The 17,789-nt window shown below is 47.1% G+C and overlaps 1 protein-coding gene and 1 non-coding gene across 3 annotated transcripts; one reads left to right on the top strand and one right to left on the bottom strand.

Moving 5' to 3' along the window:
- Nucleotides 1–122: 122 nt before the first annotated feature.
- On the top strand, nucleotides 123–17,296 carry ETHE1 (ETHE1 persulfide dioxygenase). Of its 2 annotated transcripts, XM_040634088.1 has the most exons (7): nucleotides 123–268; nucleotides 605–749; nucleotides 851–999; nucleotides 13,943–14,072; nucleotides 16,399–16,488; nucleotides 16,889–17,005; nucleotides 17,172–17,296. In XM_040634088.1, the coding sequence occupies exons 1-7, from the start codon at nucleotides 188–190 to the stop codon at nucleotides 17,222–17,224; spliced, it is 765 nt and encodes a 254-aa protein (XP_040490022.1). In that variant the 5' UTR covers nucleotides 123–187; the 3' UTR covers nucleotides 17,225–17,296. The 2 variants fall into 2 exon arrangements, with proteins under 2 accessions (XP_040490022.1, XP_040490023.1); XM_040634089.1 differs by lacking the exon at nucleotides 851–999 and having other exon boundaries at nucleotides 126–268.
- Nucleotides 15,066–15,172, bottom strand: LOC121103565. The gene has a single exon (XR_005835817.1). It is a non-coding gene; the product is annotated as a U6 spliceosomal RNA (small nuclear RNA).
- Nucleotides 17,297–17,789: the final 493 nt, after the last annotated feature.

Raw genomic sequence — 17,789 nt, 5'->3', positions numbered from 1 at the left:
GGGTCTCACTGTCTACTCGGTCGGTCTCTGTTCTCTCCTCCAGACCGCCTTGAGCCCCCAGCGCCTGCGGCCCCTTTAAGGCGGGCCCCGCCCTCGCCCCGCCCCCGCCCCGCCCAGGTCAGCCCGGGGGCACCCGGCTTCCGCCGGCGCTCGTAGTCAGCCCAGTCCCCACCCGGCCGCCGGCGCGATGGCGGGGGCCGCACTGAGGGTCGCCGGGCGGCAGCTCAGCCAGCGCAGCGGCTCTGGAGTCCCCATCCTCCTACGGCAGGTGCGAGGAGGCCGGGACCGCAGCGGGACTCCTGGGCGCTGGGCGGCGGCAGGGGCGGGACTCCGGGGTCCTTGAAAGCAGAGAGATCTAGGATCCCCTGGGCTTGGGGCAGGACTCCTGAGTCCTTTACGGAAGAGGCTACTGGAGACCCTGATTTGGGGGGGGGTATTTGGAAGTTGGGACTCATTGTTTCGGATGGAACCGAGGGGAAAGAAGGGGCTGGGTTTTCTGTTTCTGGATCTTAGGAAGAGAATCGAGTTGAGTCTTGGACTCTTGGGTCCCCACTGAATGGGAGCCTGGTTCTGCGCTCTCACCTGTCCCACGCCCCCCTCGCAGATGTTTGAGCCCAAGAGCTGCACCTACACGTACCTCCTGGGTGACAGAGAGTCCCGTGAGGCCATTCTGATCGACCCGGTTCTGGAGACAGCGCCTCGGGATGCCCAGCTGGTCAAGGAACTGGGGCTGCGGCTGCTGTATGCTGGTCAGTGTGGAGGCCGAACCCCTAGATCTGAGGGAGGAGGGGGCTGGGAATCCTGCGTCCTCTCTGTGCCTTCCTGGACCTGGCCCTCCTTTTTCTCCCAGTGAATACCCACTGCCACGCGGACCACATTACCGGCTCAGGGGTGCTCCGGTCCCTACTCCCCGGCTGCCAGTCTGTCATCTCCCGCCTTAGTGGGGCCCAGGCTGACTTGCACATTGAGGATGGAGACTCCATCCACTTCGGGCGCTTCGTGAGTTGGATGCTGGGTCCGGAGAGGGTGGTGGCCTGGACTTCTTGGACTCAAGGGAAGAGGGGGCAGAGGGCTTGGGCTTCTGAGCCCCCGGGGTTGGATGGAACTCTGGTCTGAGCTCCTGATCCCTGAGTTTGTCTCTGGGAGGAGGGCACCATAAACCCAGGTGGGGCACTGGGGCAAGAGGCTCCGGGCAGGTGTGTCTCTGGCCAAGCGCCTTAAGTCAACAGCATTTGTGGAGTTTTCTATAGCCTTGGGGCAGCTCCTTTGGGCTGGCATGTCCATAAAAGTTGATTGAAGACTGCAATTCTGAGGCCAGGGCTGAGGGAGAGACCCAGCTCAGTCTTCTAGAGCCTCTGTTAGAGGAAGAAGCATCCCGTAGCCTAGGGCCAGGGCTTGGGTGAGGCGAGCAAGGCACCTAGGGCGTAACATTTAAGGAGGCGCTCACTCCCAGGGTCTTGCAAGGGCAGGTTAGGCATCTTGGAGCCAGCGCTTCCTTAAGTGTTCACACTTGTGTGCCTGCTTGCCTCACCCTTGGCGGGGCAGGTTGCCTCACACAGGAAGGGTCTGAAGGTTCCTACCTCCTCTCCTGTCTTTGTCACAGGCCAAGGTCAGCGGATTTCCAGCTGGGACTTCCGCTGGGTTGAAATCCCAGCGCAATAGATTGGGGTGGAGAGGGCGCTGGGGGGAGTTGCCCTCAGAGGGAGGAGAAACAGCTGGCCAGGCTTTTCTCTGATCAGACTTGCTAAAGCTACAGATAGTCTGGCTGACTTTGGGGACAGAATGGGCAAGTGATAGAGGGGGGACTTGACCTCCAGGTTAGAGGATTTTGCTGAATGGGGACAGTTTATATGAGTCAGAGCATTTAGAGGAAACGAGAGCTGCATGTGGGATCAGAGGGCTGAGCTACAATGGTGGTTTTCTGGAAGCAGGTAAAGTGCATTGTACCCTTGTATACACTGTTGGTAAGCGTGTGGTGCTAACAAGCATTTCTTGAGTTGAGCAGGCTTAGAAGAGTGAAAAATGGTTGGGGTTTCGTGTCAAGATGAGCCCTATGTGAGATTGGATGCGCGATGTTTTGAATGAATGAATGTTGAAGGGTTTAGCTGGGGCAGAGACGGCTTCAGTGTCTGGGTTTTTTCAAGCGACTTAATTGATGTCATTCACAAACCATCCAGTTCATCCATTTGAAGGGTACAATTCAGTGGCTTAGTATATTTGGAGTTGAGTCCCTCCATCACCACAGGTAATCGGAGAATATCTTCGTCACTTCCAAAAGAAACCCCACGCTCCCTAGCTGTCACCCCAGCCCCCTCCCTTCTCCCTCCGACAGTCTTAGGCAACCACAAATCTACTTCCTGTCTCTACCGGTTTTGCCTATTCCGGGTGTTTCATAGAAATGGAATCCTGTATTAAGTGATCTTTTGTGACTGGCTTCTGTCACTGACCATAAGTGTTCAAGGTTCATCCTTGTTGAAGCGTGTATCAGTGCCTCATGCCTTCCTATGACTGAGTAATATCCCACTGTGTGAATACACCTCATTCATTCATTCATCCATCAGCCCATAGACATTTACGTTGCTTCCATTTTTTGGCTATTATGAATAATGCTGGTATAAATATTCACGTACAAGTTTTTGTGTGGCTGTTTTCACTTCTCTTGGATATATATATAGGATGGGATTGCTGGATCAATAATAACTCTATGTTTAAAACAACAGTTAGAGGAACTGGGGCGCCTGGGTGACTCAGTCGGTTAAGTGTCCAACTCTTGATTTCAGCTCTGGTCTTGATCTCAGAGTCGTAATTTCAAGCGCCGTGTTGGGCTCCATGGTGGGTGTGGGGCCTACTTAAAAAACAGTTGGAAAGGGGTGCCTGGGTGACTCAGTCGGTCATGATCCCGGGGTCCTGGGATCGAGCCCTTCGTGGGGCTCCCTGCTCAGCGGGGAGTCTGCTTCTCCCTCTGCCCCTCCTCCTGCTCATGCTCTCTCTCTCTCTCAAATAAATAAATAAAATCTTGAAAAAAAAAAAACAGTTGGAGGAACTGACCAACTATTATCCAAAGCGGCTGCACCATTTTATGTTCCCACGGGCAGCGTATGAAAGTCCTAGTTTCCGGGCACCTGAGTGACTCAGTCAGTTAAGCAGCGGACTCTTGATTTAGGCTCAGATTGTGATCTCAGGGTCCTGGGATCAAGCCCTGCATCAGGCTCTGTGTTCAGCGGGGAGTCTGCTTCAGGATTCTCTCTCTCTCCCTCTGCCCCTCCCCACCCCTCTCTCTCAAATAAATAAATCTTAAAAAGAAAAGAAAGCCCCAGTTTCTCCACATCTTTGCCAACACTTGTTAGCATCTGTCTTTATGATTATTCGGTGTTTCATGTGGTTTTCATCTGAGTTCTTTAGAGACCTTTAGAGGTGGTCACGTTTCTTCTCCCTCATTTTCTTCCTTCCACTTTAAGAAAATTGACTTGTAACATGCGTGTTATATAGTAGAAAGCGTGCATATCAAATGTGTGCAGGTCGGTACATTTTTACATGTGTTTACACTTGAGTATCCACCTCCGAGATCCAGATACGGAGTACACTCATCACCTTGTCCCTCTTTCTGGCCATTGACACCCCCAACAAGAAACCAGCTTCCGACTTACTTTTTTTTTTTTTTTCCTAATTTTTCTTTTTCCTTATGATAAGGACTTTAAGATTGGCAATCTTAGCAACTTACTTCCTCTCCTCTCCTCTCCTCTCCTCTCCTCTCCTCTCCTCTTCCATGCCCAACATGGGGCTTGAACCCACGACCCTGAGATCAAGAGTCACACGCTCTACTGCCTGAGCCAACCAGGTGCCCCTCTTCCAACTCATTTAATCATTGATTAGTTCTACGTGTTCTGGACCTCATAAATGGGACTCATACCATGTGGGCTCTTTTGTGTTCTGGCTTCTTCCGTTCCACATCATGTTGGGTATAGTTGCATTTCTTTCCTTCTGTTGCTCTATCGCAGGGATTGGCAAACTTGTTCTGGAAAGGACCAGACAGTAAATATTTTCGCTTTTGCAGGCCATATGGTCCTTGTTGGTGTGAAAGCAGTCAGAGACAATGCATAAACGAATAAGCACGGCTGTACGCCAACAGAACTTGAATTCCGGCCTCTGGAATGTTAATTTCAATAATTCTCATGTGTTATGAAATACCATTCTCATTTTGATTTTCTTTTTTTTTTTTTCCAACCGGGAAGAAGCATAAAAAGCACTCGTGGCCCTCGGGCCCTACAAAAGCAGGCGACAGGCCACATTTGGTGTACCAGCCATGGTTTCGGCAACCCCTGATGTAGAGCATTTTATTGCGTGAATTTATGATAATTTGTCTATTTTCCTCTTGATAGTTGATGCCAGTTTGGGGCTATTTATGAATCATGCAGCTGTGGAGCATTTGTTTGTGTGAATTTGTACAAAGTTATCCATTTTTCCTTTTGATGGGTGGTTCCAGTTTGGGATGTTATGAACAAGGCTGCTGTGAAGGCTCTTAGGCAAGTCTGTTGGTGGACATTACTCTCAATTCCAAGGAACGGACTTTCTGGGTCAGAAGACTGACCTATGCTTAACTTTAGTAGGACTTGCCAGTTTTTTTGAGCTGGTTGTATTTTACACTCACAGTGGGCCGGATTTGGACGGTTTCATTGTAGAATGAATTTTGTTTTAATGAGCAATGAGATTTGAACATTTCAGCTCCAAGGAGGGGTGGCAGATTCAGAAAGTTAGTCTTGCTTGTTAAATATGTTAATTTAGAGCACTGCCAGATACTCAGTCCCCAGATCCCACTTTAGAGATTCTGATTTCATTGTTTGAGGCAGACACAGGGAATTGGTCTATTTTAAAAGCTCACAGGTGGGGCACCTGGCTGGCTCAGTCAGTGGAGCATGGGACTCTTCAATCTTGAGGTTGTAAGTTCAAGCCCCACCTTGGGTGTAGCTTAAAAATAAAATCTTAAAAAAATAAAATAAAATAAAAGTTCATAGGTGATTCTCATGTGGTCCAGGTGAGAATTTCAGGGCTTCCTTCCATTTGGAACTAATTATTATTAGTTAATTAATTTAATTTGTCAGAGAGAGAGAGAGCACAAGCGGGGGGAGCGGCAGGCAGAGGGAGAAGCGGACTCCCCACTGAGCAAGGAGCCCCATGTGGGGTTCGATTCCAGGACCCTGGGACCATGACCTGAGCCGAAGGCAGATGCTTAACGGACTGGGTCACCCAGGCACCCCTGGAACTAATTATTTGAATTATGGAACAGATCTTCCCCCCTCGCAACATTTTATAAAAAATTACAAGCATGAAGAAAAGTTGAAAAGATTTGACAGCATACACATACCCACCCATCACCTGTCTTATTTTTTGTATCTTCAAGTTATAGACATTAGTACACTGTCCCCTAAACCTTAGAACAACTATGTCGTTTTCTTTCACAAAAGAAAGGAAAGTTTAGCTGATGGGGGTTCAGAGTATTTAGCCACAATGGAAAAAGACACTTCGGGTTTTGAATTTAGAGTGCATAGAAACAGTGGCTGGTTATACCAAGATTAGGTGCTTTTGAATAATGGAGTGAAGGAACGAACTTGGGACCAAATGGAATAGAAGGCCAGAGTCTGCTTGCCACCAGGGGGCAGCGTGGGCCCAGGGACCCAAAAGGCGCGTGAGCTGGCGGGGATCCCTTTCAAGTTGCCTGTAGCTGGTGGGAAGTAGTGGGAGAAGGTGCTGGGGCCCCTGGAAACAGGTGAAGGGACAGCTGCTGAGCTGTGTCACGTATTTGAAGCACCTTGGAAGGGAGGAAGGAATTTGTTGGAAGAATGTGAGGTTAGCCAGGCTCCGCAGAATCCCTGCCGACTATTCTGCCGCTGAGATGATTCAGCCAGTTTCAGGACCAGTGGCTGCGTGAGGTCCGGATATTAGGCGCTCCCCCATAACCTTTTATTGATATTCTAATATCTATAGTAAATTGAAATAATAGTACAGTGAACACCCTCATACCCTTCACCTAAAGTTCACCAGTTGCTGACCTTTTTAAATTAATTAATCAGTTGATTAATTAAAGATTTTATTTATTTGTCAGAGAGAGAGAGCACAAGCAGGGGGAGTGGCAGGCAGAGGGAGAGGCAGGCTCCCCACTGAGCAAGGAGATGGATGCCGGGTGCCGGACTCGATCCCAGGACTCTGGGATCATGACCTGAGCCAAAGGCAGATGTTTAACCGACTAAGCCACCCAGGCGCCCCGCTGATATTTTTTAAAAATATTTTATTTATTTATTTATTTGAGAGAGAGAGAAAGAGAGAGTGAGAGTGTGTGCATGCGGGCAATAGGGGGGAGGGGCAGAGGGAGGCGCAGGCTCCCCGCTGAGCAGGGAGCTGCGTGAAATGTGGCGGCTCTAACCCAGGACCCTGGGATCATGACCGGAGCTGAAGGCAGATGCTTCACTGACTAAGCGCCCCCAGTTGCTGACATTTCTGCTACATTTGCTTTATTTCTCTGTGTGTATATATCATTATCCTCTCTTACCATTCAAAAGCTAAATTGCAGAACTGTCAACCCTAATGACTTCTCCTGAGAGTAAGGATGTTCTCCTGTATCAGGGGTTCTCAGACTCAAACCTTTTGGTCTCAGAACTCCTTGCCCTCTGAAAAGTTACAGGAGAGGGGCGCCTGGGTGGCACAGCGGTTAAGCGTCTGCCTTCGGCTCAGGGTGTGATCCCGGCGTTATGGGATCGAGCCCCACATCAGGCTCCTCCGCTATGAGCCTGCTTCTTCCTCTCCCACTCTCCCTGACTGTGTTCCCTCTCTCACTGGCTGTCTCTATCTCTGTCAAATAAATAAATTAAAAAAATCTTAAAAAAAAAAAGTTACAGGAGGGCCCTCAAAGCTTTCATTTATGTGGGTTCCAGCTATCAATATTTACTTATTAGTTGTATGTCTATTACAGCTCAATGAAAATAAAGAAATAAAACCTATCTGTTCGGAGATGCCAAAAAATTTTACTGCATTAGAAGTTAAAACCCAGACTTTCTTGGGGCGCCTGGGTGGCTCAGTCATTAAGTGTCTGCCTTCGGCTCAGGGCGTGATCCTGGTGCTCTGGGATCGAGCCCCACGTCAGGCTCCTCCGCGGGAAGACTGCTTCTTCCTCTCCCGCTCCCCCTGCTTGTATTCCCTCTCTCGCTGGCTGTCTCTCTCTCTGTCAAATAAATAAATAAAATCTTTAAAAAACAAACAAAAACCCAGACTTTCTTTTTAAAACACAAGAATATCCAACCAAGTACTCCATCTGCTGGCAGAGCAATGACATCATCACCAGTCATGGATCTTTCTGGAAAACGCCACTGATAAGAAGGGCAGAGGAGCTCTTCCTACCATCATGAAAATAGTTTTCGTCTCGCAGACCCTCAGGGTTTTCCCTCAACTGTACTTGGAGGAATAAGTCTTCTACAAAATCTTCATCACAGAAAATATGTACGATAATTCTGAAATAATTCTTAAATCCAGACCAAGTTCCAATTGTCCCAGGTGCCCAGGAATCATTTTTTTATGGCGGTTTTTAGGAACCAGGACCCAATCAAGTTTCATGTGTGCCATTTGACTCTTAGGTCTATTTAGTCTCTGAACCTAGAACAGTTTCATCCTCTTTCTGTACCATGACATTGACTTTTGAAGTTTCTAGTCTATTGTCTTAGAGAACCTCCCACTTCTGGGAGTGTCTGGTTGTTTCCTCGTGGTGTCATTCAACTTACTCTTCCCTTTGTTATCAACTGAAGTAGACTGTCTGTATTTTGAATTGGTTAATAATAATGATAATCTAACAATAGTTAATGCTTTGAGGGTTTGCTTCTTGCCAGGCATTGTGCTGAGCTCTGTGTTGTTGTTGTTTTTTTTTTTATCAGTGTTTGTCTAGAAGGATTTTCATAATCAAAAATTGCTGCAGGCAGGGACGCCTGGGTGGCACAGTGGTTAAGCGTCTGCCTTCGGCTCAGGGCGTGATCCCGGCGTTATGGGATCGAGCCCCACATCAGGCTCCTCCGCTATGAGCCTGCTTCTTCCTCTCCCACTCCCCCTGCTTGTGTTCCCTCTCTCGCTGGCTGCCTCTATCTCTGTCGAATAAATAAATAAAATCTTTTTTAAAAAAAATTGCTGCAGGCAGCAGGGAGTGGTGGGGCCTGTGGCGAATGTTAGGGTGCATGTTTGTGTACGGAGGACACCCACTGCACAATTCAAATTGATTATTCATGTTTAGGAATGTAGTCTGTTGGGGTGCCTGGGTGGCTCAATTGGAGCAGCATGGGACTCTTGACCTTGGGGTCCTGGTTTGAGCCCCATGGTGGGTGTAGAGATTACTTAAATAAATAAGCTTTATATATATAAAAAAAAAGGAATGTAATCTGTCTACTGCCAAGCCTTTTTTTTTTTTTTTAAATAGAAGGTTCCAATATATCTTTTTGAGAAATCTTCCACTTTTTAAGGGCAGACTACAAACGCAGACTTCTCATAACTCCTGAGTGGGCCAAACAAAACATTTCTCTGGCTGAGTCTGGCCCTTGGGCCTCCACTGTGTCTTTTCTGACACACAGATCTCATTAAACCTTCATAACCACACAGATCAGAAATATTTTTCTCATTTTACAAAGAAAGATGTACAGAGAGGAAAAGTGACTTGCCCAAAAGTTACACTGAGAAAGTGGCCAAGTTGGGAGTTTTTTTAAAAAAAATTAATTATTTATTTGAGAGAGAGAGAGACTGGGGGTGGGGAAGGACAGAGGGAGAGGGAGAGGGAGAGAAAGTCCTGAGCGGACTCTGCATGGTGCCCAACATAGGGCTTGATCCCACGACCCATGAGATCATGACCTGAGCCAAAACCAAGAGTCAGACACTTAACCGACTGAGCCACTCAGGTGCCCCACCAAGTCAGGATTTGAACCCAGGAGGTCTTGTGGTTCCACTAGATCAGTGGTTTTACAAATTTTAGAACATTAATGGGGCGCCTGGGTGACTCAGTCGGTTAAGCGTCTGCCTTCGCCTGGGGTCATGATCTCGGGGTCATGATCTCAGGTCCTGGGATTGAGCCCTGTGTCCGGGCTCCCTGCTCAGCGGGGAGCCTGCTTCTCCTTCTACAGCTCCCCCTGCTTGTGCTCTCTCTCTCTGTCAAATAAATAAATAAAATCTTTTAAAAAACCCCAAATTTTAAGACATTATTATTATTATGTTACTTTGATTACATAGTAATTATTGTGTGCTGGGCATTTTTCTAAGTGCTTTACATACTCAGTGTAACTTCATATGTTTTTGTTAAAGATTTTATTTATGAGAGAGAGAGAGCACAAGCAGAGGAGAGGGGCAGAGGGAGAGGGAGAAGGGAGCCCGTTGAGGGGCTCGATCCCGGGACCCTGGGATCATGACCTGAGCCTAAGGCAGACGCTTCACTGACTGAGCCACCCAGGTGTCCCAGGAGCTTAATATTTATAATAGCCCTATGAGTTGGGGACAATTATTATCTCCATTTTACACATGAGCAGAGAAACTCAGAGACAGAGAGGTGAAGTGACTTGTCCAAGGCTGCACAGCCAGTGATAAACAGCAGAGCCAAATTTAGAACCCATGTCTCCTGGCTCCAGAGGCTGTTCTTAACTCCCAGTCCACGCGCCCTCTCCAGGAGATAGATATTTCACATCTGGATTCATAACCGAAACCTCCACACATGAAATACTGCTTCCCCTTATTGTGTACCAGGCACCCTGAGCTTTCCCACTTCCTCCATTCCTCTCCACACCACTCCATTCTATTCCATTCCACACCTCTCTGCTCTTCAGTGTCTAGCGTCCTTTTTTTTTTTTTTGCTTCTGTTTTATCTGTGACATCCATCCATATTTCCACACATAGTTATAGTTTGCTTATTCGTATTCTGTGCCTCAGTTTTCTCATCTGTAGAATGGGAACAGGAGTGGTACCTGCCTCATAAGGATGAATGTGGACTGGATGAGTTCAGTCATTTTGAGCACTTAGAAGAGAGCATGGCACAGGAGAAGGGGTCAGTCAATGTCAGGGCTCTTGGGAATGAGTAGACCTGACTGATGGGAGAGGGAAGGGTGTACCTAGCCGAGAGAATTGCATGGGCAAAGAGGTGTGGAAAAACCTGGTGCTTTCTGGAAGTGACCCTGCGTTTCAGAGTGGCTCGGTGTGTTATTGGACATTGAGCTGGAAAGATGGGTAGGCACCGAAACAGGGGCATTTCAAAAGTCAGGCTGAGAAGCCAGAACTCTGCCCTGGGGATTCTGGGAGCCAAGGAAGGGTCTTGACCAGAGAGGAGCAGGTTTGAATCTGGGCAGTAGAAACCCTCCTCAGGGTCATGTGGGAGATGGGTGGAGGCTGGTAGACCAAGGAGGAGGCTGGTGGTTGGTCCAAGCAGGAGAGGCTGAGGCCCAAGATGGGCAGGACTGGGGGAGGTACATAGCGGGGGTGGATTCTAGGTATTCCAGAGAGGGGAAAGGTCGGATAAACAGGGCTGCTGATCTTCAGCAAAGCCACTTGCCACACAGACTCAGTCATCAAGAGCCTAGGGAATCTTGGCCCATGTGGCAAGCAGGATTTTGTTCAATTGATATTAAAATTTTGTCCAATTTATACACATACACAATTACATGTATCATATATATACTTTAACCGTACCATGTATTCCATATATATATACTGTCTAACTGTACTGGCTGTTTGTAGCCGATGTCCTTCTGACAGGTCAATACCCATTGCTACAACTATGATGAACCCTTTTGAACATTACTCCTGAGTATGCATCTACAATATTTAGTTCAAAAGACACCCATGCTTTTTGTTTAAAAAAAAAAAATTCGGAGAGTATGGAAACAGACAAAATAAAGAGTGAAAGATCATCCCTCAACCACCAAAAGGTTATGTTAATTTTAGGGGGGAGGGTTGTGATTTGCTTTGCATTTGGTTTGCATTGCACGTATGTCCTGATATATATGAGTTTGGAAGGCTGGAAGTAACTAAAAAACCATACAGTGGCTTAAAAATTTGGGCGTTCAGTTTTCTGCCGTAGCAGGGAGTCTGGAAGAAGGCATTCTCTTTGATTTAGTAGCACTGTCACTTGGGGGATTCTTTTTTAAAAAATATTTTATTGATTTATTTGAGAGAGAGAGGGAGAGAAGCAGCAGAGAGAGGGGCAGAGGGAGAGGGAGAAGCAGACACCCCGCAGAGCAGGGAGCCGGGATGTGGGGCTTGATGGCAGGACACTGAGATCGTGACCTGAGCAGAAGGCAGATGCTTAACCGACTGAGCCACCCAGGCGCCCCATGTGGGGGATTCTTTTTCATGGTTGCAAGGTGGTTGCTGCAGCTGCGGCCATCACACCTTTGTCCAGAAGCAGATAAAGTGGGAAGGGGAGGTGCCAAACTCTTATCGGGAAGGGAAACATCTTTCCCAGACATTTTCAGGAGACCTACTGAGATCTCAGTGGCCAGAGAATCGTCAGTAGCTACTCAAGCTACCGTGGAGGGTAAGGAAGTGCTTGGCTGGGCACACTGATGTCCTGAACCAAACCAGAGACCCGTGAGTGGGGAAGGGCAGAATGGATGCTAGGTGTGGACACAGGATCTGCACATGCTGGCCTTCTGTTATCAGCGGATGACTGACCTGGACCAGGACGCTAATTGGTGGGAGGAGCGCTGTGTGAGTGGGGACTAATCCTACAAGTGCTTGTTAGATCACGAAGGTAACAATTTTTTTTTTTTTTCTTGCTGACAATTGCTTCCCTGAACTGGGTGTGGGGATTTCATAATGAGGATTTCCTGGATGGGCATTTTTGCCCATGTGTCAGAAGTTGGTTTTTTTTTTTTTTTTATAAAAATTTTTTATTATGTTATGTTAGTCGCCATACAGTACATCCCAAGTTTTTGATGTAAAGTTCCATGATTCATTAGCTGTGTATAACACCCAGTGCTCCATGCAATACGTGCCCTCCTTACTACCCATCACCGGTCTATCCCGATCCCCCACCCTCTCCCCTCTGAAGCCCTCAGTTTGTTTCTCAGAGTCCACAGTCTCTCATGGTTCATTCCCCCTTCTGTTTACCCCCCCCCCCCTTCGGCAGAGTCGTAGCAGTAGCTTTGAAGGGTCAGAAAGAGTCCACATTTGAGATGTTGGTAGATAATGCAAACTTGCCCTCTAAAAAGGCTACACTGAGTTGTACCCACATCCCAGAAAAGGTAAGGGCTTGCCTCAAACACCCTGAGCAACTCTGACAGTTGGCAGTCTGGTAGGTGAAAAATAGGGTTTTTAAATTTAAATCTCTCTCCCTAAAAGAGAGATCAAACATCGTTTCAGATGTTTTTTTGAGTATTTGTTTCCTCTTCCATGAATTGCCTGTTTTGGGGGGGGGGGTTCTTATTGATGCTTAGGAGATGTTTATATGTGATGGCTATTCATACTTTATAGTACTTTCTTATACACGCTGCTAATACTGTCTCTCCGTTTTTTGTCTTTTGACTCTTATTTTGTTCTTTTCTGTAATGAAGTTAAACTAGGTGGTCATCCCTGTCACTGTTTTTCCTTACGTCCTCTGAATTTAATATCATGTTTGGAAAAACCTTTCCTACCTCAAGATTTTATATGTATGTGTATACACACACACACACACACACACACACACACCTCCTTATATAAGATTGTATATATCCTTATAGATTTCCTTTTAGAATTCTTCTGGTTTTTGAATGTTTAGATCTTCAGTTTATCCTGAATCTTGTGTTTTATTTTTAATTATAAGATGACATGCTTTCTGTTTAAAAAAAAGGGTAATGTGGGAAGAAGCCTGAAGAAAAAAATATATTTTAGTGAATGAAGAAACTTTTTGAAAAGGTGACACTACACAAGTTGCTTTGTAATCTGCTTTTAGCACTTACCAGATATTAAACATCTTTTCATGTCATTAAATATTTGTCTACAGCTTCATAAAGTTTCATTTCAGTAGCATACTTTTATTTTTTTATTTTTTACTTTTTTAAAGATTTTATTTATTTATTCGACAGAGATAGAGACAGCCAGCGAGAGAGGCAACACAGGCAGGGGGAGTGGGAGAGGAAGAAGCAGGCTCATAGCGGAAGAGCCTGATGCGGGGCTCGATCCCGGATCGCTGGGATCACGCCCTGAGCCGAAGGCAGACGCTTAACTGCTGTGCCACCCAGGCGGCCCAGTAGCATACTTTTAAATGACTATTTGGTATCCCATATTTATATTAACGTGCTTATGTTTTTCTTATTGATTCGCAGATCTGTTTGTATATGGAGTATACTGACCACCGTGTGGTGCACATATGTCATAAATATATTTTGCCAGCTTGTTGGTTCCCTTTCAGTTTCGTTTATGGTGTTGTTCTGTTCAGAAACTTCAGACTTATTTAGAATCAAACCATCGATCTTTTTTGTAATGATTTATGACTTTTGGGATCACATTTGAATGTTCTTCCCTAACCAGAGATCACATATATTCATTTGTATTTTTGTTGTTGTCACAGTTTTATGGTTTTATTTTCTTGCTTTAAGTGTTCAGTTCATTGGGAGTTTACCCTGGTATGAGGTTTGAATCTAGGAATCTAACTCAATTTTTTAATTTAAATTTTATTTATTTATTTGACAGAGAGCAGAAGCAGGGGGAGATGGTAGAGGGAGAAGCAGGCTCCCTGGGATCCCGGGACCCTGGGATCACGACCTAAGCTGAAGGCAGATGCTTAACCAACTGAGCCACCCTGACACCCCAAACTTAATTTTTTAACAACAACAAAAAAAACCCTTGCTAGCTAGATGTGATCCTGGGGTGGGATGGGGGCTTCCAGGGCCAGTTTCATCATGAGGCCAGAGCCCTTGGCTTATTGGTAACTGTCTGTATTCTCCTTCCCCACCAGGCCTTGGAGACCCGGGCGAGCCCTGGCCACACCCCAGGCTGTGTCACCTTTGTTCTGAATGACCACAGCATGGCCTTCACTGGAGATGCCCTGCTCATCCGAGGGTGTGGCCGGACGGACTTCCAGCAAGGTCACAGGCCCCTTTCCCTAACCTGAGATCTTAGTACGGTTATGTGTGCACCAGGGTTTTAAGTACCTGTTGCCAGAATGAATGAACAGGTGTAGACCTTTAGGGGGTCAGGATTGGATTGAAGAAGTTTAGCTGCTAGAGTGAGGGAGGGTTAGATTCATGAGTTAGCTATTGGGGGGCAGTTTCAGCAGTTTACCTTGTTAGGGGGCAATTTCATGCAAGGGTGTATTCATTATCCATTGCTGTGAAACAAATTACCCCAGAACTTAATGACTTAAAGCAATGATTGACATTATCTTACATAGTTTCTGAGAGTCAGGACTGTGGGAGCAGCTTCGGCAGGTGGTTCTGGCTCAGCTTCTGTCATGGGGGTGCAGTCAAGCTAGATCCTGGGCTGCAGTCATCTGAAGGCTTGACCGGGGCTGGAGGGTCTGCTGCCAAGGTGCCTCACTCACATGGCTGGCAAGCTGGCTCTGATTGTTGGCAGGAGGCCTCAGTTCCTCACCACGTGGACCTCTGTATGGGCCTACTTTGTCTTCATAACACAGCAGCTGGGTTCTCCCAAAGGGAATGATGAGAAAGGCACAGACAAGCAGACAGAAGACCTAATTTTTTTTTTATTAAAGATTTTTATTTATTTGAGAGAGAGAAAGGACGAGCAGGGGGAGTGGCAGGCAGAGGGAAAGACAGAAACAGGCTCCCTGATCAGCAGGAACTTGATCCCAGGACCCTGGGGTTCATGATCTGAGCTGAAGCCAGATGCTTAACCGACTAAGCCACCCAAGTGCCCCTAATTTTTTTTTTTTTTGAATGACCTCGTCTTAGAAGTTAAACTGTCATTTCTGCAATATCCCATTTATTAGTTGCAAGTCACTTAGTCCAGACCACTAAGTCAAGGTGAGGAGATTTGTCACATTTTGAACAGAAAAGTGTCAGTGAGTTTGCAGACATATATATTTTTTAAAAGTTTAAAAAATTTTTGATTTATTTATTTTTAATGTGGAATGCTTCACGAATTTGCTGGTCATCCTTGTGCAGGGGCCATGCTAATGTTCTCTGTATGGTTCTAATTTTAGTATATGTGCTGCTGAAGCGGGCACTTTTTATTATTTTTTAAAAAGATTATATATATATATATATATATTTTTTTTTTTTAAGTAATCTCTGCACCCATTGTGGGGCTCGAACTTACAACCCTGAGATCAAGAGGCGCATGGTCTACTAACTGAGCCAGCCAGGCGCCCTGTGGACACTTTTTTTAAAAAATATTTTATTTAATTATTTGAGAGAAGGAGAGAAAGTGTGCGTGCGTGCAAGTGGGGACAGGAGCAAAGGGAGAGGGACAAGCAGACTGCCCTGAGCAGGGAGCCTGAGTTAGGGGGCGGGGGCTCAATCGATGACCTGACATTGTGACCTGCGACAAAATCAAGAGTCGGATGCTTAACTGACTGAGCCCCCCCAGGCGTCCCCACTGTGGACATATAAGGAGTTTAGGTGCTGGAGATGTGGCGGGGGGAGGGGTGTGGAGTTTGATTCAGGAGTTCAGCTGCGACGGGGCAGTTAGATTCAGGAGTTTCACTGTGGGAAGGGAGTTCAGTTTTAGGATCTTGGGGTTTAGCTCTCCTTTGAGCGTGTGTGTGAATGTGGGGTTGATACTAGATTGGGAGGATTTATCTGTCTTGCAGGCAGAGGGCAAGGCTGAATGAGAGGAAAGACAGAACAGCCCTGAGCTGGCAGTGTGTGACCAGATTCCCAGGCCGCCTCTTGTTTCCTCTTCCTCTCTCCTTATCTCTCCATCTTAGTCTCTATCTTTTTCTCTCCAATGCTCCTAATCCTCCCATTTATCCACTCCTGACACAGTTATGCAATTGAAGGATTTGGGCTGAAATGAAAGGTAGAAGGAGGGTCCAGAGAGGTTTCCCCTGCCCCAATTTAGGACTCAGAGCTTGTTGTTGGAACCATGATCCTGGTTTCATCTTTGGCCTCATGTCTTCAGTTTCTTACCTTCTAGTCCAGCCTCCCTGCCCAGAACCCTTTCTTGGCATCCCCAGGCTGAGGGCACAACTCCCTGGTGCTTCAGGATCTCATCCCAACCTTATTTACCACCATGGTGAATTTCTCACCAGTCCTCAATTCTTTGCATATGTTGTTCCATCTGCCTACAATGCCCTTCCCTCTCTTTCTGTGCCTAGGCAAAAGGGTACTGGCAGGAAATGAGGGAGAGGGTTTAGCTACTGTGGTTTTATCCTCCCACCCTTTCTTGAGGGAAGGGGCTAGAAGGCTTCTCTCCTGTTGATTTAATCACCTCTGAGCTTTCCTTCCCCAGGCTGTGCTAAAACCTTGTACCACTCAGTCCACGAAAAGATCTTCACGCTTCCAGGAGACTGTCTGATCTACCCTGCACATGATTACCACGGTGAGGTCTTCCTGGAGGTGTGGGACTTAATATTACTGTCCATTTGAGAGGGAGTGCCAAGCTTCTGTAGTCCTTGTGGGGCATGGAGACTACAATTCCCAGAAATTTCTCTGGCCAAAAAGATCAAGTGCTTAGGTGTGCTGAGTGTGGATGTAGAAACAAGACTCCTAGGATTCCGGAGGGCATGCGTTTTCCTGGGACTTCCTTCTAGAGCTTAGGGAATGTGGGAAACTACATTTCCCATAGTGCCAGTCGAAGAGAGCGCGCTGTCTCGGTAACATTCTGGGAAGAGCCTGTTAGTCCCAGGCCGGAGATGCACCCTAAGCCTCCTGGGAAATGTAGTCCTAGGAGGCCGCAGGCACTTACCGGGTTGATGTTCCTCTCCTCCCTTGGCCACTAGGGCTCACAGTGTCCACCGTGGAGGAGGAGCGGACTTTGAACCCACGGCTTACCCTCAGCTGTGAGGAGTTTGTCAAGGTCATGGACAACCTGAACTTGCCCAAGCCTCAGCAGATAGGTGAGCAGTTGGGGGCGGGGACTCCTGGGTCTGAGGGAGGAGGGGTCTCAGGGCCAGAATTAAAGTTTCCCAAAGAAGAAGGGCTCCTCGGATTTCTGGGTCCCCAGTGGAGCATGAGGGGGTCCGCTGGGGCCCCTTAATTTCAACCCTGGTTTTTGCCTTTCAGACTTTGCTGTTCCAGCTAACATGCGCTGTGGGATCCAGACTCCCCCTTCCTGACCCGGCTTTGTCAGGCACTCATTTCCGTTAAGAATGCACTAGGTGGGGTACAGAGAGAGGTGCCATCGCCAGGCCTCTCTTCTTCCCCTCCCTCACCAGCCCCTGAGCTTCTTAAATAAATTTAAAAAAAAATTTTTTTTTTTTTGCTCTGCATCTTATTTCTGTCCATTTTGGGCGGGGGTGGGGGCTGCGCAAAGCTGCTGGTTTTCTGGTCTGAGATGTCTGAAGAGGCCAGGGAGAAGAGAGCAGGGTGAAGTTGGCAGGGTGCCGGGAAGGAGGAAATTTTCTAACTCACAAGACCAGAAACAAACCCACCTGGGGCAGGGCTTCTCACCTCCTTGGATTAGAACACCATCTTGAGTTTGAGCCAGTTGTACCCATAAGACCCAGGATAAGGTGCTTTACTTCTCCACGCCTCAGTTTCCTCATCTGTGCAAAGGAAATAATACTAATAATAGGGTGTTGTGATGATCCAATGAGTCCACATGTATGAGGTGCCTGGCACACTCTGGTGACTATTATTGTTACTATCATTTGGAATGATCTTCCAGGCACTTCCCAGCCG

The sequence above is a fragment of the Ursus maritimus genome, unplaced genomic scaffold (genome assembly GCF_017311325.1).
Source record: "Ursus maritimus isolate PB19 unplaced genomic scaffold, ASM1731132v1 scaffold_19, whole genome shotgun sequence".
NCBI classification, from domain to species: Eukaryota; Metazoa; Chordata; class Mammalia; order Carnivora; family Ursidae; genus Ursus; species Ursus maritimus.
Note: the sequence above shows the minus strand (reverse complement) of the source record. Positions and strands in the feature narration are given on the sequence as shown.